The sequence below is a fragment of the Meriones unguiculatus genome, chromosome 17, assembly GCF_030254825.1.
Source record: "Meriones unguiculatus strain TT.TT164.6M chromosome 17, Bangor_MerUng_6.1, whole genome shotgun sequence".
Taxonomy (NCBI): Eukaryota; Metazoa; Chordata; class Mammalia; order Rodentia; family Muridae; genus Meriones; species Meriones unguiculatus.
In genome coordinates this window covers 17,228,710-17,249,371 of record NC_083364.1, presented here as the reverse complement: position 1 = coordinate 17,249,371, position 20,662 = coordinate 17,228,710, and the positions used below count along the sequence as shown (strand labels likewise).

Below are 20,662 nucleotides of genomic sequence, written 5' to 3'. Positions count from 1 at the left end.
GACTACCAGGAGAGGGCAGGTGGTGTGCTGGCCCCTTTGAGTCCAGTGGGGACTGCGGCGTTGCCGGAGCACCACTCCCGGATTCTCCAACGCCAGGATTTCCCTGCCGCTCAGCAGACAGACGTAGAGGAGGGTGGGCCCTGCGGCTTCAAGAAACCACAAAAATAAATTCTAATGCAACCTCCGCCAGGACGAGCTGTTCCTGGCAGGCGGCAGAGGGCAGGGAGCGGTCACCACCGGAGCTGGCAGGGCCTGGTGGGGTGCGGTGCCACCTGGGAGGGTTAGAGATTAGCATGTGGTCCCTGGGCACAGGAGACTGGGAGGAGCAGGGCCTTGGCATAGGCCAGCTGCTGGCTCCGTGGGTAGGCTGCTGCCCAGCATATCTAAAACACTGGGGTCCACACACACACACACCTTCAAGCACACACTAGAAGTGGTGGCCACGAAAAAATAAAAAGACTGAAAAAGAACCAGGCCCCGTGGCGCACGCCTTTAATCCCAGCACTTGGGAGGCGGAGGCAGGTGAATCTTTGTGAGTTCAAGGCTAGCCTGGTCTACAGGACCAAGCCAGCCAGGGCTACACAGAGAAACACTGAAGAAAAGAAAAGGAAAAAAAAAAAAAAAAAGAATTGGTGGCTAAGTGGAGGATCCAAGGTTCAAGGTCCTCAGCATAGGGACTTTGAGCCCAGCCTGAGCTACAGGGACTCCTGTCTGAAGAAATGGAAGTGTGCCGCTGACTTGCCTCCACACAACCACCTCACTTCTAGTCCCTGAGCCCCATAAATTGTCCTCTGACCACCCACTGACATTCACACACAGCGTTAAGTAGATAAAAAAAAATTGTTTTGCTGGGAGGTGATGTGGGAGGCAGAGGCAGGCAGACCTCAAAGTTCGAGCCCAGCCTAGTCTACAAAGTGAGTTCCAGGACAGCCAGGGCTGCACAGAGAAAAAAATGGACAAATAAAAAAGGTTCAGTGAACGGCCAGGCATGGTGGTGACACACATCTTCAGTCCCAGCATTCGGGACGCAGAGGCGGGCAGATCTCCATGAGTTCGAGGCCAGCCTGGTCTACAGAGTGAGTTCCAGAATAGCCAGGGCTACACAGAGAGACCCAGTCTTCAAAACAAACAAACAAAAAACCTGGTTGAGTGAGTTTGGTCCACATCTTTAACCCCCAGCGCTCCAGAAGCAGAGGCAGGTGGATCTTTGTGGGTTCAAGGCCAGCCTGGTCTGCACAATTAGACACTGTCTCAGAAATAAACAAAGAAAGTACAGTGGGTGCGCACTGGTGAGATTGTGATGAGCTGAGTTCGGACCCCGGCAACGTAACGCTGCTGCCATGCCAATGCTTGGAAGGTTTGACAGGCCGCTTGCCAATCAGCCAGCCCGACACACTCAGTGTCAAGTGACAAAGCAGATCTCTGCGGATATCCGGGGCTGGTATCACAACTCACCGGTTCCATCACCGGCTGCTCTTGCAGAGGGCCTGAGTTGGATTCTGAGCACCCACACAGCGGCTCACAAGCCTGGGTAAATCCAGGCACAAGGGGATCTCACGCCCTCTTCTGGCCTCTTTGGGCACTGCACACAGACAAACAAGCAGGCGATAACACCTATACACACATTTTTTTACAATAAGCAAAAGCTGCCCCCGGCTGGCGGTGGTACATGCCTTTATTACCAGCGCTTGGAAGGCAGAGGCAGGTGGATCTCTGAGTTGGAGGCCAGCCTGATCTACAGAGGGAGTCCAGGACAGCCAGGGCTACACAGAGAAACCTTGTCTCAAAAATTATTCTAGGACTGGAGAGATGGCTCAGAGGTTAAGAGCATTGGCTGCTCACTCAGAGGTCCTGAGTTCAATTCCCAGCAACCACATGGTGGCTCACAGACATCTATAGTGAGATCTGCTGCCCTCTTCTGACATATGGGCAAAATATTGCATACATAATAAATAAATCTTTTAAAAATGATTCTAATTCTAATAATAATAACAAATTAATAAATAAACAGAAGCCAGGCATGACAGCTCACATCTTGCTTCCCATCACTCAGGAGCTGGAGGCAAGTGAGTCGATGTGCGTTCCAGGACAGCTTAGCGTACATAGAGAGACACTATCTCAAAAACAAAAACGTAAAAATAAATACAATAAACAGGGCTGGAGAAAAGGCTCAGCAGTTAGGAGTACTAGATGGTCCTCCAGAGGACCGGGGTTCAATTCCCAGCAGCCACACGGCAGCTCATAGCTCATAGTCCCAGGGGCTCCGTGGCGCCATGCATGTGTGGCCCATGTGTGTGGCCCATATGTGTGCGTGCAAGCAAAATGCCCACCCTCGAGACGAATGATAAACAAACAAAGAAGCCGGGCACCCTGGCTGGCTGTGGCAGGCCGCAGGAGGCGCATACAGGAGTGTGGCTTGAGAACACCCGATCTCCGGGACCGTGTTTCAAGAACAAACGGTGGCCACAGAGGAGCTGGCTTGGCCAGGAGGCGCTTGCCCCACTCCAGTGCTGGGACAGAGGGAGGAACCCCAGGCTCAGGGCCAGGCAGCCTCACCAGTCTGAGAGCTCCAGGGTCAGGCAGGGATGGAGAAGAGCTGAGAAAGGCACCTTAGCCTCTGGCCTGCATGCATGTGTGCTTGCCCGAGTGTGCATACACACACACATACACAAAGTTGGGTTTTTGTTGTTTTTGAATTTTGTTTTGTTTTTTATTTTTTCAAGACAACGTTTCTCCGTTTTTCTGTGCTGGACTCACTCTGTAGTTCCAGGCTGGCCTCAAACTTACAGAGATCCTCCTGGCTCTGCCTCCCAAGTGCTGGGATTAAAGGTGTGTGCCAGCATCCCAGCCATGGTGAAGAAGGAGGAGGAGGAGGAGAGGAAGAAGAAGGGAAACCAGTATCTGCTGTGCTGGTCCTGGCCTGTCACCCCACAGCTGGGAGGTAGGGTGAGGAGGGTCTGGAATCTGAGGTAATGTATGGAACGCTGGGGCTACATGAGATTTTTGCCAAACAAAATGGAAAACCAAACAAACAAACAAATCCAGTTACGAAAAATGCTCTAAGGCTAATAGTCTTCTAGCTTTAATTCTGCTGGGAACTTTTTGTTTTCCCTGTTGAGGAAGTGTGGCTCCAGACGAGGAGCCACGGCTTCCGGCCTGAAGGCCTGCTCTGACTCTATAGTGGTCTGCACCTCCAGCCACACAGATTCGGGCCTGCGTAGTTTTGGTATGTGATGCTCTGTTTTGTTTTATTTTACTTTTTCGAAACAGGGTTTCTCTGTGTAGCCTTGGCTGTCCTGGACTCACTTTGTAGAGCAGGCTGGCTTCAAATTCACAGTGATCTGCCTGCCTCTGCCTCCCAGAGTGCATACAGGCGTGTGCCACCATGCCTGGCAGTGTGTGATGTTTTAATTTATTTGTAAGTATTTAAAATATATAATAAAGTTGATTTATGAAAAAGCAAAAAATAACTGGAAAGCAGGGAGCGTGCTGGTGTAGGGCTTTCTCTAGAGGCCTGGGGTAGGTAGGGCTGCTTACAAGAGAGAAAGGAAGACACCAGAATCCACAAACACCCTTCAAAGAGGTTGGCAATGAAGCTTAGTGTGTACCATCCTGAAACCCTGCCACCTGGAAGGAGAAGGTGAGAGGATTGCTCAGAATCGCACACCCTTGCCTAAAAAAATGAGCACATAGACCTGGCAGTGCGGCGCGAGCCTGTGAGCCCAGCACTTGGGAGGCAGAGGCAGGAGGACCTCTGTGAGTTCAAGGGCCTACAAAGCGAGTCCAGGACAGCCAGGGCTACACAGAGAAATCAAACACCGAGAGAGAGAGAGAGAGAGAGAGAGAGAGAGAGAGAGAGAGAGAGAGAGAGAGAGAGAGAGAGAGAGAGAGAGAGAGAGAGAGAGAGAGAGAGAGAGAGAGACAGCAGATGGAATTATGGTAATGATGATTAATGGTATAGGTGGTAGAGTGCAGGAATGGAGACTCCGCCTAGAACTCCTAAGTAAGGGGAAGGGGCGTGGTCATGTGGAGCCCCGCCCAGAATACCCCAGTGAGGCCGGGGGCGTGGTCAGTGTGGAGCCCCGCCTAGAACCCCTACTGCCTTGAGCCCCACAAGCATGCCTTCCACCGCTAACCAATGATAGCGCCCTAAAAATAAAGAAGAAAGGCAAAGGTTCTTTAAAGGGAAGGGGCGTAAGCATGAAAGGAATATTCTGGGATCACAAAATCAGGCTGTTTAAAGTTGGTTCTCTCACAGCCTGGACGTTTTCCCAGCAAGGAAAGTCAAAAGAGACTCTTGCTGCCTCCTGAGCTCTGTGGCCTAGTGCGTTGGTGTTTTTTCTCTTTGAACATTGTCTTCAGAAGGTTACTTATCCTAATGTCTGTCTGCCCCGTTGTTCAGTCATGTTATCCGCCCTGTGATGAGCTGAATCTAGGTTTCCAAAGAGGTCCTGCAGGGATCACCTGGTGTGGAAGACCCAGAGGAAGGGCCTAGACCTTCAGACTCCCTTCCTGGAGCACCCCGGGCTCAGGGGTACCATGGAGTCTAAGAACAAGGAAGGATGGTGAGAGAGAGAGAGGAGACACTGCACCCTCCACACAGCCCTGCTGCTGTAGACCAAGGGGCCACCAGCTGAGAGAGGCAGGCCCTCTGGATGCTGAGAGGGGAGGACACAGGGGCTCCTTGGAGCTGCCAACGAGGCTGCAGGTACCCTACTGGGGCTGTAGCTCCCAAAGGCCCTTGTCTGACTCCACACTCTAGAATTTAGGATACACTGCACTGTGCTAGGATTTTGGCTGTAGGGGAGGCCAGAGCTGAATGGACACAGCGCTCCTCTAACGTCCAGGAAGCCCAGGGCTCTGCCCCTCAGCGCTAGAAGGTGGAGGAAGGGGCCTCAGGTCTTCAATGTCATCCTTGGCTACAGCCTGGGCTACACAAGAATGTCTTTAAAACTTAACAGATTGCTTGTTTGCTTCCTTCCTTCCTTTTCTTTTCTTTCCTTTTTGAGACAGGGTCTCTATTTTACATAGCCCTGGCTGTTTTGAAGATTAGCTATGACCAGGCTGGCCTCAAACTGAGGTCTGTCTGTCTGCTTCTGCCTCTGGCGTGCTGGGATTAAAGGCCACCACCACACAGCCAGAACTGAGCAGCGTCTGTCTAATGTCACTACCTGTATGATCAGGACATTCAGTTCACAGCCCTTCCCTGTTGACTGCTAGCTGGCCGCGACACCCTGGAGCCTCCCAGAGATCCAATGTGTCACAATCACAGTGAAGCATTTCATTAGCATTTCAAGAGTAAAGTCTCCAACAGCAGGTGTTTAAAGATGGCTGCCCAGGAGAGCTGTCCCAACCCTTAGCCTTTGGCTGCAAATAACAGAAAACCGATGGGACTTTCCCAGGACAGTGAAGACATTTATTAGTCAGGGGAAAAAAGACCCTGAGCTGCCGTGGCCGGCAGGCAAACCATGATCCAGGTTGTTGAAACCTGTTCACCTGGGTTCCTCAGGCTCGGATTCTTTCTTAGCCTGGTGGGTCGGGGTGTGGGGGTATGGAGTCAGGGCAGGCCCCTTCTGTCCAAATTCCTCTGCCGAACCTGCTTCTAGATGAGATGTCATGAGACTCAGGACTGAGCTAGTCAGCTGGTGCTAATTAAACTGTTGTAGCTTGTCTCTTCCTCCTCTCCTCTCTCCTTCCCCTCTTCTTCCTCCTCTTCTCCTCATTCTTCTGCTCCACCTCCTTTCCTCCTTCTTCTCCTCCTTGTTCTTTTCTCCTTCTTTTCCTCCTCCTCCTCCTTCTTTAGCCTGAGGCAGGCAGAGTCTCCCTGAGTCGCCTGGGCCATCTTTGATTTTGTGATCCTCCTGCCTCAGCTTCTCTGGTGCTGGGATGACAGGCGTTGCTCGCCATGCCCAGATGCGTGGTAATCTTTGGCAGACAGCGCCAGGGTTGTCTCCGAGGTTGTCACTGGCCACAGGTGGACAGTCCTTACGGCCTGGAGCCTGGGCTCTCAGTTCTCTCTGCTTCTGAGTGCCAAACTGTGCTCCCCATCCGTGAAGGCGATGGTGATCCACACAGGGATTGCCCAGGGGAGCCACCTCCTATGTCCACAGCCAGTTCTGGCCACCTGAGCCTGGGGCTTGGTGGCTCCTGCTGGCTTCCTCTGGGTGGGGCGCTGAAGCTGTACCCCAGCCCACTCTTTGGAGCCACAGTGCTCATGCCTGTAGAGGATCCCTGCTTTAGGCTCAGCCTCCACTGGCTTTTTTTTTTGGGAGGGGGGGGCAATGCGTATCTATTGACATTTGCTCTTGTTCTGTTTCATTTTAGACAGGGTCTCTCTTTTGTGGAGCCGTGGCTGTCCTGGAACTCACTCTGCAGAACAGGCTAGCTTCAAACTCACAGAGATCTGCCTGCCTCTGCCTCCCCAGCGCTGGGATTAAAAGCTTGGGCCACCAAGTCTGACCTCTGTGGAGTTCCAACTGCATTAGTACAACTCCCACTCAGGCTGCTTTTCCTAGCCTCAGTCTCCCTTTCTGGACTGAGAAGCCCACTTCACTGGGCAGACAGGCTATCTGGTTCTGGGCTCCGGAGTGTGGGGTTTGGGGAAGGGGAGCCAGAATGTAGGAGCTGGGGTTACAGTCTGGGGAGTGTTGCCCACTAGGGTCTTGGATTCTCCCTGTGGGATCTAGGGTTAACACTCAGGGTCTATAATGTGCTTGATGGGATCTTGGGTCCTGGAAGCTCTGGGCAGAGTAGGGTCAGGGATCCATGGTCCAGTCCTCCCTTCCTCCCTTTCCTTCCTTGCCCCTTCTCTTCCTCACTCTCCATCCACCCCTTTTACTGAGTCCCTCCAGCTCCCCAGGACGCTCCCTTCTCTGTCTCTCAGCCCCTGGCCTCCCACCACCCCCAGCTCCCTCCCCCTCTGTCCCCATCAGCTCCTCAAGGATCTCATCACACCGTCCCCTCCTCCTCTAGTCCCTCCTTCCTAGGTCTGGCCTGGCCTCTCCTCCTCTTTCTACCTCACCCCACTTCTTTCCCTCACCTCCCTTTCTGGGTTTACAGTCTCTCATATCCTACAGCCTGAGCCCAAGCTGGGGTTGTCTACATTTGGGGGCTCCGGAGCAAGTGTATGGGTGGTATCAAGGGCCTGGGCTCTATAAACAGGGGTCCTGAGCCCTCATCCTCAGTTCCTCCTGGTGGTCTCTGCTTCTCCTACCCCTCCACCGTCTTCCTAGTCCTCTCTCCACTGTCTTCACAGTCTTCCCTTTTTCCTCCACCCTCTCCCCTGCCACCTTCCATCTCAAAGCCACTTTACTGTGGCCCCGCCCTTCGCCCATGACCCTGCCCTTTCGCCTGGCTTGCTCAGGACATACCACGCCCCTTCACCTCAAGTCCGGCCCTCCTCCTCACTGCCTTCTTTCCCTCCATCTATTCCTCCCACCTCTTCCTTTCTCCTCCTCCCACACTCCTCTGTCCGCTCTTCTCCACCTGTCCACTACTCCTAGGCCCCTCCCCTTCCTCCCTTTTTTTTTTCTTCGTCTCTCCTCTGGCTTCTTTCCCTGGTTCCACCCCTCTTCCTTCCCTTCCCCTCCCTTCTGGACCTCCCTCCCATGATTCTACTCCTTCCCCATCTGTCGTCTCCAGGCTCCCCTGCTCTGGCAGCCCGGCTCCTCTGCCCTCTTTCCTCTGCTCCTCCCTCTCCATCCTTATTATTTCTCTCCCTTCCCCTTCCCTCCCTCTCCTTTCCTGTCTTTCCATGCCTCTCTAGCCTATGCCCTTCTTCACCGCTCCATGGCACTCCTGCCTCTCTCCTGCCTCCCCCTCCTGGTCCTCCATACCTCTTCCCGTCTGTGCTCCTCCCCTTATTACCTCATCCTTCCCTTTCCTCCCATCCAATCCCTCCTGTTCACCTCCTCTGCTCTCCCCTCCCTTTTTCTCCTCCCTGCCCTAGTATCCAGTCCTTCCTCCCCATTCCCTGAGTCCCTTTTCCCTCCTCCCCTGAGTCTTTAGGCCCCTCCTCTTCCCTGTCTCACCAATCTTGAGCCTAGCCCTGCCAGCGCATCTCCTCCCTTCCCTCCTCTGTGCATCTCCCTCTCCCTCTGCGGTCCCTCCCCATCTTAGCTCTCCTCCCCCTACTCCCCTAGTCCTTTGCATGTCCCACCCCTCCCTGGCCTTGCCCTCTCCCGTCCCCTCCTCCCTCTTTGCCTCTTCCACTCAGGTCCCGCCTCCCGCTGACCCCGCCCCTCCTCCCCTCCTCCCCTCCGTTCCCGCCTCTCCGCTGCCCCGCCCCCGATGGCCACGCCCTCCGTGCCCCCGCCCCCGCGCCGCAGCGACAAGATGGCGGCGGGCGGCAGCGGGCGCGCGTCGTGCCCGCCGGGGGTCGGGCCTGGCGCGGGCGGCCTGGGGCCCAGCGCCAATGCGGCCGCGGCCCCCGGCAACGCCGCCGCCTGCGCCCCAGGGCCGCCGCCGCCTCCGTCCCCGCCGCCCGGGCCCGGGCCCGACGCGCAGGCCGTGGGCGACGAGCGCGACGACGCGGGCCCGGGCGCGCTGCTGCGCGAGCCCGTGTACAACTGGCAGGCCACCAAGCCCACGGTGCAGGAGCGCTTCGCCTTCCTCTTCAACAACGAGGTGCTGTGCGACGTGCACTTCCTCGTGGGCAAGGGGCTCAGCTCGCAGCGCGTCCCCGCGCACAGGTGGGCCGCCGGGACGCGCCCGGACCCTGCAACCCCAGACCCCGCATCCCTGGACCCTGAACCCCACCCGGACCCTGCACGCCAGGAACCAGCACCCTGCAACCCTGTACTCTCCCCAGGACCGCGCATCACAGACCATGCACCCCCGGACCCTGCGCTCCAAACCCTGTAGCCCACCCAGACCCCGCACCCCCCCATCTTGTTCCCCTCCCCGATCCTGCACCCCATGAACCAGCACTCTAGAACCCTGCACCGAGACCTTGAACTCTCTCTACCCAGGACCGACCATGCACCTCATACCCCGCACCCTCATCGAGGCCCTGCATCCGCGGGTCCTGCACCCCAAACCCTGCAATCCTATGTGGACCCTGCAGCCCAGCCCTAATCCCAAGACCCTGAACTGCACCCTAGACCTTGCAACCTAGAACCCCACACCCCAAGAGTCTGCAGTCCACCCAGGACCATCTACCCCAGGCTGTACACCCCACCTATTCCTTTCACCGCCCCCTGGACCCTGGTTCTAGAGCTGCGGGCTTTGTACTTTGGTATTCCTGTAACCTCAACTGAACCTGGTTCTCACATACCCCTCTCCCCTACAGTCTGATTCCTGAGCAGGGCAAACCCCCACACCTGGACGATACTGGGTCCTGCCTCCCTTGGACCTGGCTCTGGGGTCCTTTTATTCTGTCCTCAGTCCCTGCTCTGGACCCTCCATTCTGGGTCCTTCCTGCTCCCTGGATCCCCTAGGCACCCCCCCAACTCCTTGTCCAGCTTGTCCAATTCTAAGGCTCCCCTGTCTCTCCACCCTTGACCCCTCAGCTCCTCTTCCTACCCCACCATCTTCACAAGCTGTCTTCATGCTCCATACCGTCTGACCTCAGCACATTTTGAGCCCCTTTCCCCAAGACACCTCCTTGGGCCTCTCTGCACCCTTGGTCCCGCCGTCTCCATCAGAGACTTTTGTGTTTTGTTCTTCCAGCCCTGGGTTCCCACCCTGCCTGAGCCGTTACCCCCAGACCTCACCAGGGACATCTGAGTCTATGGCCCTGATGAGTTGAGCTCCTTGGGAGGAACAAGGGTCGTGCAAGGCCTCAGAAAACTGAGGACTCTGGAGAGCTCCGGGGTGTGAGATGTAGTTATTAGTGCATGAGCTTGGTGACATGGCTGAGTGGGGACTGTGGAGGTAGGTGTGTGCATGGCCCCCTCCCCAAGACGAAAACTTGCTGTTGGAGGGCTGGAGGAGCAGGGGTTGGGGGGCATAGGCCCAGAGGACAGAGCACGAGGAGCGAGGGGTGCTGTAGCCCCCTGGGGTTTGCGGAGGCTGTGGGGGGCTTGACTTCCCAGTCGATGAGGTTTCTTAGTGTCTCCGTGGCATGTGGCGGAGAGGTGGGTGGTCAGAGTTGTTGGCAGACATCAGAAAATCCTGTCGTCCTGTGCTCTCTGGTCCTTGGTTTCCGTATCTGCAAACTGGACTCACTGAGGCCACTCCATTCGGGACTGCTAGAATGCGCTGCTTCCACGCTGTGCTTGGAGCAGTCCCGTGGGTTGGGGGGGACTGGAGCCCACAGGGAGCTGTGCTAGGGAAGGTGTCATCTGCCAGGAGTGGTAGCCCTGGACCTGACTGCTGGCCACCGGCAGTGTAGCTTAGGCGTGGCTGTCAGTGTAGAGCAGCAAAGCAGTGCGGTGATGCAGGCCACGAGCTCAGCTACTTCTTGGTGGAGTGAGGCAGGAGGATTGAACACCCCAGGTCACTCGGGGTGACCCAGGAAGACGCTGTCAGGAAAAGGAAGAAGAGCCAGGTCCCAGCACTTGGGCTGCAGAGGCAAGTGGATCTCAGTGAGTTCAAAGCCAGGGTGGGCAGTAGCAAGTTCCAGGACAGCCAGGGACACTAAGGAGACCCTGTCTCAGAAAACAAACAAGAAGATTAGGAAGAAGAGAACAGCCAGGCCGTGGTGGTGCACACCTTTAACCCCAGCACTCGGGAGGCAGAAGCAGGCGGTCCAGAGTGAGTTCCAGGACAGCCAGGACTACATAGAGAAAGCCTGTCTCTAAAAAAGGGGGGACAAGTAAATTGAGATTTGGGGACATGGCTTAGAAATCCCCTAGCGAGGGCCCAGGAGTGTGGCTACCTTGGTTAACTGTCCAGCAGTGAAAAAGTAAGTTGGGCTTGTTTTGTTTTAGTTTTGTGTAGCCCTGGCTGTCCTAGACTCACTTTGTAGACTAGTCTGGCCTTCAACTCACAGAGATCTGCCTGCCTCTGCCTCCCCAAGATCTGGGATTACAAGTGTGTGACACCCATGCCTGGCTAACAGATTTTTTTTCAAAGGGGGGCTAGAAAGATGGCTCAGTGATTAAGAGTATACATAACTTAAAAGAAAAAGGAAAGATTAAAGAGCCATTGGGGGAGCTTCCCCTCCCCAGGGGCCCCACGTGGCCTTTGCAGGGTCCCAGAATGTGACCTTCAGGAGCAGGGTAGCGTTCTGTTCCTTTCCAGGGATCCAGGGCTGTGTGCAGGTAGATAGTGGTCCACCGACGCGTCTCTCGACTCTCGGGATCCCTGTGGTTTCTGCCTGCTTGTGTGACCACAGAAGCAGACAAACCTGATTCAGGTCGAAGGCAGGACAGCTATCTGGTGCAGCCTCCATTGAGGTCAAGTGCCAAGGAACGTTTGGGGAATCCACCACAGAAAGCACAAGGGTCCCGTTCTGGCTGGCCACTTGGCCTGAGAATGTGACTGGAGAATGTGACACCTGAGGCCACCCAGAGAAGCAGTGTGGCAGGCTGATAGGCACACGCCTGTCTCCAGCACTCTGCAGGATGAGGCAGGAGGATCATGGACAGACAGCTAAGAAGATAGGGGACCCCTGCAGCAAACTGGCTAGCTAGGCCAAGGGAGACCCCCTCTCTCAGCAGAGGATGTAGAGAGCACTCAGACACCCAGGGCTGACCCAGCTTTGGGTGAATCGACAGGGCCAGACGTCAAGAGCTTACAGCTCAGCGTGGGTGTGGTGCAGTGATCAGGCCCTCCTGTGTTCAAGCCCCAGTCTCGTAGAAAGGAGAATGTTGTTTAATCCCCTATAGTCTCTATAGCAGTGGTCTAATTCGCTGTAGCCACGGGCAGGAGGAGCTTAGGTGAACAGTTTTGTTCAAATAAAGGAGTTTTGACAACAAAGAGGGGTGGGTGTGGCCCCAGTGTGTGTGCATGTTCTAATGTTTGTTTTTGAGAGGGGATGCTGTGGACTCCCCAGTAGCCCAGGCTGTTGCACTCCTCCAGCCTGGTCCTCCTAAGTGATGGCATGACAGGCCTGCTCCTCCTCCTCCCTCCAAGCCCTGCTCCTTCCTCCATGCCCTGCTCCTTGGACAGTCCCAGAGCAGAAGCTCATGATTACTTCCTAATCAGCTTGCCACGGGGCTTCTGAAGCCACCTGGATGGGCTCGGGAACCAGTGGGCAGAACCTCTGTCTGGGATGCTTGTCCTTGGGGTGCAGTGCGTGCCTCCTCCCGATGCCCCTTAGGGTCGCTTGGGATGCACCCCTTCTAGTGGCAGATCTCACAGTTTGGCAGGCCGTCTTGTTTTGGAGTGTGTTGCTTCCCTCTGTGTGTCTGGCCCTTTCTGGCTGAGCCGAGGTTGGAGCCCAGGCTAACCACTCACCCCAGCTGCCTTTGTATGTGCTTGCTTTGTTTTGAGACTCAGTCTTGCGACGTAGCCCAGGCTGGCCGCTAACTCACCACAATTCTCCTGCCTTGCGTTCCTGGGGCCTGGGATGACAAGTGTATGTCTCCATGTCTGGCTTAGTTATTTTATCTTTGTGGCTAGTTCATTCTGTGTAAGCTGCGGAAAATGGTGTGCGTTGCATTCTCTTAAAATTCTCTTCATAATTGGCTGTGCTGACACATGCCTTTAATGCCACCACCTAGAAGACAGAATCACGTGGGTCTCTGAGTTCAAGCCCAGCCTAGTCTATGTAGCAAATTCTAAGCTAACCAGGGTTACACAGTGAGACCCTTTAAAATAAGGAAATAGTAAGTTCTCCCCATTTTCAACACCTGTAATTCCAAACCTCAGGGAGCTGAGTCAGGAGTATCATGAGCTTGAGTCTGGCCTGAGCTACATAAGTTTTGTTTCTTTTGAGACAGGATTTCACTGTGTAGACCAGCCTGGCCGGAATACACAGAGATCTGCCTGCCTCTGCCTCCAAGTGCTGGAGTCAAAGGCATGCCTTGCCCACACCTGGCTTTCTACACCAGTGATAGGGATTTGATCACACACCTGCCATACTCAGGGAGCCATGTTCCAGTCCCATGCTGGGCTGTTTCTGACCGTGCACCTGTGGGGTCTGAGCCTCGGCCTCTGCCCTGTCGCATTCGGACTTGGCATGCACTCCTGGGCAGGATGCCCCAGCCCACAGGGAGCTGAGCTGCTCCCTCTGTAGGACTCCGGGCCATGTACTGGCTGTGGTAGTGCTGGCTTGAGATCCCAGCACTTGGAGGCTGAGGCAAGCGGATCTTGAGTTCAAGTCCAGCCCAGGCTATGTCATTAGATCCCATCTCAACCAATCAGACAATAATAGCAAAAGGTTTATTTCAGCCAGTTGTTGGTGGCACACGCCTTTAATCCCAGTGCGTGGGAGGCAGAAGCATCTCAGTTCCAGGCCAGCCTGGTGTACAGAGTGAGTTCCAGGACAGCCAGGGCCACACAGAGAAACCCAGAGAAACAAAACAAAGAGAAACAAAACACAGAGAAACAAAACAGAAAGATTCATTTTAGTTGTGTGTGTGTGCACGTCTTCATGCACCTGTTTTTGGCTGTGTTCATGTGTGCACCTGTCTGCAGCGTGTAGGCCCCGGGTCCCTGGAGCTGGCTGTGAGCTGGGTTTCCTCCAGGCCCCAGCTCACCCCTTTAATTGCGCTTAAGCAGGGCTCGCCGAGACAAGCCCACGGGCACACTGGGCCGCCAGCGTTACTCTCCAGCACTTGCCCTTCAGCTAGCCCTGACTCTGGAGGCCTCCCTTAGTCCCCGGCTCCCTCCACCTGTGTGTGTGGTGTGTGTGCGTGTGTGCCCTTGTTCCTGCTCGTGGCCGCGTGGCACCCCAGTGTGTGGATGGGCCGCGTTGCGTGGCGACCCCGCTCGGTGCCTTGTGTCCCCACCCTTGGCTCCTGGGAACATCTGAATGTGCTTTGGCATTCCTGTGGTACTTGTGTCTCTTCCACGGAGCTCCAGAGGCCAGAGTAGGCAGCAGAAGTGTCCAGGCAAAGCGCTGGCGACTAAACTGAAGGCAGCTGGGGTGTCTTCAGGAGGGTGGAGGTGCTGGTCAGCAGGATGGCCTGCCCTCGCATGTGTCACCCCGTTGTGAGTCACGGGAGGCCATGTCAGGTGTGATGATCCGTGTCGGGCGGCCATGGCTATGCCAGTGCAGCGGTGTGCCTGGGTTTCTGGTTTTGGCATTTGCGTGGTGAGTGGAGGCTTCCTTGCTGGGACGAGCTGCTTCCCACCCAGAAAGAAGAGGTTATTCCTGGCTTATTGCTGCGTGGGCCTGTGCTGTGCTGAGCAGTGAGGCTGCCCAGCCCCCACCTAGAGACTGGGTCGGGCTAGGAGCTGGAAGGCTGCAGGGCTGTGACTGACATGTATCTCTCCACCCTGGTCTGGGCAGCTACAGTCTTCCCAAGGTAGGTCACCTCAGGCTTTCCCAACTCTGGCTCTTGATGCCCAAGAGCTTGTGACCCCATGTCACTCTAGTGTTGCCTCTGTTTGTCCTCAGCCATCTCCATTTTGATTTCGTAGTGATGGTTAGGAGATCTACAGCTATGCGCATGCTAGATGGGTGCTGTACTGCTGACCACGCCCCCAGCCCAGCTGGAGTGGGTGCCAGCTCTGTCCTACCCATGGTACAGGGACCCAGCCGTCTGTGCAGAGGTGTCCAGAGACCCCCTGTCACTGTGGACACTGGGTGGGGCACATGGCCAGGGAGCAGGCTGTGTTCCTGTGACTCAGAAGCTATTACCCTCCCCATGACAGGGCTCTGCGGTTCCTACCCAATCATTGAGGGTCCTGAGCCCAGCTGCCATGCCATCCAGCCTGCCCGGTCCACCCACACTCTGCCAGCCGGAGCGGTCCTGGCAGTCACATGACCCCTATGCTGCTCGATCCCTGACAACACCACAGCCTCCCAAGGCTCTTTCCTCTGCCCCTGTGTTTCCCAAGCCCTAACACCCTTCTGAGCTGAAGACCCTGACCCAGGCTGTCCCCGAGGGAAAGTCAGGTCCCTATGCTTGTTGCCATGGCCTAGAGAGTTGAGGGAGGGGAAAGGAATGAGGGGGGAAGGAGTGACTTAGTGAGGGAATGAATGAATGGGGGAGGGATGATAGAGCAAGGGGAGGAAGGGCTGGGCAAGTGAGCGAGCAGAGGGGTGGGTGAGTGCAGGCCTAGAGAAAGGAAGCACTGCCCCTCCACAGCCTCCTCCTTCTGCCTCTGGAAGGACCCACGGCCTGCAAAGGCTGCTACCGGAGCTGGCAGGCAGGCGTGACAGGAGATGCTGGCTGGCCAGGGCCAGATGGAGGCCGCCAGCATGACTGAGGGGCGGGCACCCTCTCCCCTTGAACAGGTTCGTGCTGGCTGTGGGCAGCGCGGTCTTCGACGCCATGTTCAATGGCGGGATGGCCACCACGTCCACCGAGATCGAGCTGCCTGACGTGGAGCCCGCCGCCTTCCTGGCGCTGCTCAAGTAAGTGGCCAGGTTTTCTCGCTGTGGTGGGGCTGGAATGTGAAGACAGGAGCCACAGCCCTGACGTCCGTGGAGGCACCCTGCCTCAGAAGGAGACAGCGCTTCTCTGTCCCCGGCTGTCCTGGACTCTCTCTGTAGACCAGGCTGGCCGCGAACTCAGAGCTCTGCCTGCCTCTGCCTCCCGTGTGCTGGGATTACAGGCATTTTAATTTTTTTAACATTTTGAAATAGCCTGTGTGGTACTCCTGGCCTGTGGTGCTGGGGTGGAGCCGAGGGCTACGTGCCTGCTGGCTAGGTGGGCACACTGCCCACCCAGCTCGTGGTCAGTGTGGTGTGGACACTCATACTATCCCAGCCAGTGTCTGAGTTTTACCCGTGAGTGCCTAAGCTTGGCCATAGGGCCATGGCTGCTGCTGGGAGCTGCATCTTAGGCACATGGTGGCCTAGTTCAGCCTGTGCATGGACATCTTGTGGGTGACAGCCTGGCCTTACCAACGGGTAGCCCCAGGTAGGAAACACTGACAGATGTCAACTCTAGAAGGTCCCTGAACAGCCTTACACAAGCCTGTGGTGCCTGGCCTGGTTAGTGGCGGTGGGGTCGCCTGGCCCTGTCCCACGGTGCTCTCCCAGCCTGTGTCCCCTGCTCAGGTTCCTGTACTCGGATGAAGTGCAGATCGGGCCCGAGACAGTGATGACCACGCTGTACACAGCCAAGAAGTACGCTGTGCCCGCGCTGGAGGCCCACTGTGTGGAGTTCCTGAAGAAGCACCTGCGGGCCGACAACGCCTTCATGCTGCTCACACAGGTGGGGCCGCTCCGCGTCCGTGACGGCTGGGGTCCAAGCGTGTGCGCCTGTGTGCCTGTGCCGCCGCACCGAGGCCAGGCCTGCCAGCTGTCCTCCGCCGCTGTCCGCGTTTTTCTTTGTTGGAGGCTCACTGTGTAGCCCTGGCCTGTACTGCACCGTCCTGTGCTCCCGAGGCGCTGGGACAGTGCCCACCCCCTCGGGAGCCTCTTCCGCTGCAGCTTGTTTTCGAGTATGAATGTGCATAGGTGTGTGGGTGAGCACAGAGGACGCTGGATTCTGCTCACTGTGGAGTTCCAGGTGTGAGTTGCAAGTTGGGAAGCTCTTGGCACACAGCCAGCTCTTTCACTGCCCAGCCCCTCAACCTTATGTCCTGGGAGGTGGAGTCCGCCTGGGTCTGCCTCATTAAGTGATGTGAGCCCCCAAGATCTGAGCTCCTGCTTGGTAGCAAGCAACTCTGCCCACTGAGCCGCCGTCTTGCTGGCCCCAAACCCAGCTCCTTAGGGTGTACTGGGATCTGAACTGGGGTCCTCAGGCTTGCGCAGCCAGCACGCTCCCCACTGAGCCATCTCCCTGGCTTCCATGGAGCCTCTGTTACTGTTGCTTCCATTTCTGATGTGAGTGACGGGTGGACAGGAGAGGAATGCCTGAGCTTGCTCTTGAGCTCAGTGCTGGGAGTGAGCTCAGGTTGCCGGGCCTGGTAGCACATCCTTACCTGTCGGGCGCCCTGGTCTGCTGCTCCAGGCTTGGCAAACTTGTGGGGTTGTTGTGGCCTGTGGTGACAGGCGCTGACCTTCCCGTCTCCCCAGGCGCGGCTCTTTGATGAGCCACAGCTGGCCAGCCTGTGCCTGGAGAGCATAGACAAGAACACAGCCGATGCCATCGCCGCCGAGGGCTTCACCGACATTGACCTGGGTGAGTGCATCGGGGCCAGCGGGCTCTGGCTCCAGGACTGCTTGGACAAAGGGCAGGGCTGGGGTCCGGGGGGAGACCCTGATTTGAAGATGACTAGAAACCTGCCTTTTGGGTGTCATGGTGAGCTGGGGTTGGAGAGACAGCTGGACTTGGGAGCAGAGCTTGGCCCGGATCTGAGGGCCCTGCCCCCTCATTCTAGGGTCACTGTGATCCCTGCCTAGGGAGACCGCCGGGCCCTCTGTGGTCACCCAGGCAGATGCCCTGTGGCTCCTGCCGATGGCTTTGTAGGCAGAATGGCTCTGACAGGATACTCCACTGCCCTTGTGGAGCCAGAGCCAGAGGAAATAGTGGCAGGGTGTGGGGACGTGCTCCTGTGAGCCCAGTGCTCAGGAGGCTGAGGCGAGAGGATTGCTCTGAGTCATAGACCCGCCTAGCCTATAGAGAGAGAGGGCAGGCACCCAACTGGGTTGGTGCAGTGTTTGCCTAATGCTTGCCGGCCTGTCAGCCCCCTGCTTGGGAAGTGTAGGCAGGAAGGTCATGGGTTTAAGGCCGGCCTCAGCTGCATAATGGTTTCAAGGCCAGTGTGAACTACATGAGATTGTGTTGAAGGCAGGGAGAGTGCTTAGGGAGGGTCATGTGTCAATAAAACTTTCTTGGTAAACGTGGACGGAGGGCCATAATTGCCAAGCCTGGGCTCTGAGGTGGCATGGGGCAGGCCCCAGGGCTCACGGCTGCTCTGTTCCACAGACACGCTGGTGGCGGTGCTGGAACGCGATACCCTGGGCATCCGTGAGGTTCGGCTGTTTAACGCGGTCGTGCGCTGGTCCGAGGCTGAGTGTCAACGGCAGCAGCTCCAGGTGACCCCTGAGAATAAGAGGAAGGTGCTAGGCAAGGCCCTGGGCCTCATTCGCTTCCCCCTGATGACCATCGAGGAGTTCGCCGCAGGTAACGGGCTTGCATGGCCGCTACTGCCCCCATGGTCCCCGGTGGCCTGCCCACAGCACCCTCTGCCTGTGTCCATGAGGCTCTGGCTTGGGGACACTGCCTGAGACCCTGGAGTCTCTAGACATTGGGGCCATGTCCTATCTGCCACTCGGGATTCAGCTGTGGGCAGGTACACAGTGGCAGATGAGCTGCCTGGCACGCAGGGAGCCCTGGGTTTGGGGTCTGCCATGAGCCGGGAGGCCTGGGGCGGCTGCTGGAGGCGGTGGCTGTGGAGGGAGCCAGCGCCTGGCCAGGCAGGGTGCAAGCTCTCCCCAGCGTGAAGCAAGGTGCTCTCCAGCAGGGGCTCAGAGGGGCCATGGGGGGGTCTGCCGGCCCAGAATACCAGGCAGGGCGTCGCGGCGGGAAGGAGGCAGCCCTCAGCCTGGCCGGGTCCTGACAACCAGACACCCCACCTTGCGGGCCAGGCCTGAGCCTGCCTTCCCTTCGTGCGGTCAGCCAGCCCTCTGCCCACAGGCCCGGCACAGTCCGGCATCCTGGTGGACCGAGAAGTGGTCAGCCTCTTCCTGCATTTCACGGTCAACCCCAAGCCTCGCGTGGAGTTCATCGACAGGCCGCGATGCTGCCTGCGCGGCAAGGAGTGCAGCATCAACCGCTTCCAGCAGGTGGAGAGCCGCTGGGGCTACAGCGGCACCAGCGACCGCATCAGGTGGGGCGGCGGCGGGGAGGTGTCCGCAGCTGGGCGGGGAGGCGGGGAGGCTGCGAGGAGGTGGCTGGGAGGCGGCGGGAAGGGAGCGGGCAGCAGGGGCCGCGGCGGGCGTTGACCCGTCTGCCACTCAATCCCCTCCGCAGGTTCTCGGTCAACAAGCGTATCTTCGTGGTGGGCTTTGGGCTCTATGGATCCATCCACGGGCCCACTGACTACCAAGTGAATATCCAGGTAGGTCGCCGCCTGGCCCCGCAGCGCTTGGTCCCGCTGCCGGTCTGCCTCTGGCCACGCCCACAGCCCGGTCCTGTCCCATCCCCCACCCCACACAAAGGCAGCCACAGCCCCGCCGTCCCACACTTGTGCCATTTGGCCTTCATCACACCCCACTATGCCCGGTCGTCTTGAGGCAACTCCCAAGAGGCCCTGCCCACACACCGCGCCAGCTCCGTCCCGCAGCCCCACGTGCCCAGCCCGGGACCCAGGCCGCTGAGCAGCCTCCCGTCCCCAGATCATCCACACGGACAGCAACACGGTCCTCGGCCAGAACGACACAGGCTTCAGCTGTGATGGCTCCGCCAGCACCTTCCGTGTGATGTTCAAGGAGCCCGTGGAGGTCCTGCCCAACGTGAACTATACCGCCTGCGCCACGCTCAAGGTGAGGCGGGCACTGCGCCCGCGCACATTGTCCCCGTCCCTGGGGGTGTGGGGTCCCTCGCTATTCCGACGGTCCTGGGGCACCCCAGTTTCACCGCGCCTCCCCCCCCCTGCCAGGGCCCGGACTCCCACTATGGCACCAAAGGCCTTCGCAAGGTGACCCACGAGTCACCCACCACGGGGGCTAAGACCTGCTTCACCTTCTGCTACGCGGCCGGGAACAACAACGGCACTTCCGTGGAGGACGGCCAGATCCCGGAAGTCATCTTCTACACCTAGCCAGTGTCCACCCAGGCCACCCATCGCCAGCCGTCGGCCGGCCTCCTCCCTGCCACCTCCCCCATCATCACGGAAGGGGCGGCCTGTGTCCACAGTGACGAGTGTGACCGCCTGTCCCAAGTCCCTGGGGAGGTGGTCAGGCCATGGGCCGGGCCCCGACGAGACAATCCCTCAGTCTCGGGGGCAGAGTGGGCCTGGCCCCGGCCGGCCGGCTGTCAGGGCCAAGGGCGGCGGGTTGCGGTCGGGGTCCCCACTCTGGTCCCTGCAGCCCAGGGCAGCAGGCCAGCGAGCCGGGGTGTCGCGGCAGCGCCCATCCGTTTATTAAACTGCACACTGCAATGCATCCGAGCCCACACTCGGCTGGGGCCGCACTCGGCCTCCCCCCCAGCTGACGCTCTGGGTTTCATGTTCCTTTCGTTCTCTGCTGCTCCCTGGGGAACCCAGGGCCTGACCTGCGTGCACTGATGCCACCGGAAACCCTGGCCTGCTGGGCATGCGCATGTTGAGGGCACGTGGCCATCCCCCGGAGCCTCCGCCAGGGCTGGTGGGCCGCCGTTCTGCCCCTCCCAACAGTGTCGGTGTGAGGCCATTGTCCATCCTTGTGGGCAGGCTCCGCCGTGCAGCTGGCAGAGCTCAGCCTTGAGCCCGCAGGGCCTGAGCAGGTGACTGGGCCCCCAGCTGGCCTGATGTGCCACCCAGGGGTACCACGGGACACCCCTGTACATACCACAGCCCTGGCCCTCAAGGCCACCAGGCACCCTGTCCAGTGATGGCCTAGAAGGCGCAGTCCCTTTCGGGGTCCCCTTCCTTACGTCTCTGTACCAGTGACCTCCTGCCCAGAACCCATGCCCTTCCCAAAGCCATGGGAGGTGAGCCTCCACACTGTGTCCCCAAATGTTTTTGTTTTTTTTAAATAAAAGAAACATCTGCCTTGAACCACTGAGTGCCA

At 57.8% G+C, this 20,662-nt stretch overlaps 1 protein-coding gene across 2 annotated transcripts; it reads left to right on the top strand.

Annotated features, from left to right (window-relative positions):
* Positions 1 to 8,316: 8,316 nt before the first annotated feature.
* Positions 8,317 to 20,649, top strand: Btbd2 (BTB domain containing 2). 2 transcript variants are annotated; one of them, XM_021648867.2, is made up of 9 exons: positions 8,317 to 8,690; positions 15,293 to 15,412; positions 16,061 to 16,217; positions 17,024 to 17,129; positions 17,877 to 18,074; positions 18,588 to 18,780; positions 18,924 to 19,011; positions 19,289 to 19,435; positions 19,552 to 20,649. In XM_021648867.2, the coding sequence occupies exons 1-9, from the start codon at positions 8,335 to 8,337 to the stop codon at positions 19,711 to 19,713; spliced, it is 1,527 nt and encodes a 508-aa protein (XP_021504542.2). In that variant the 5' UTR covers positions 8,317 to 8,334; the 3' UTR covers positions 19,714 to 20,649. The 2 variants fall into 2 exon arrangements, with proteins under 2 accessions (XP_021504542.2, XP_060227116.1); XM_060371133.1 differs by lacking the exon at positions 8,317 to 8,690 and adding an exon at positions 12,108 to 14,357.
* Positions 20,650 to 20,662: the final 13 nt, after the last annotated feature.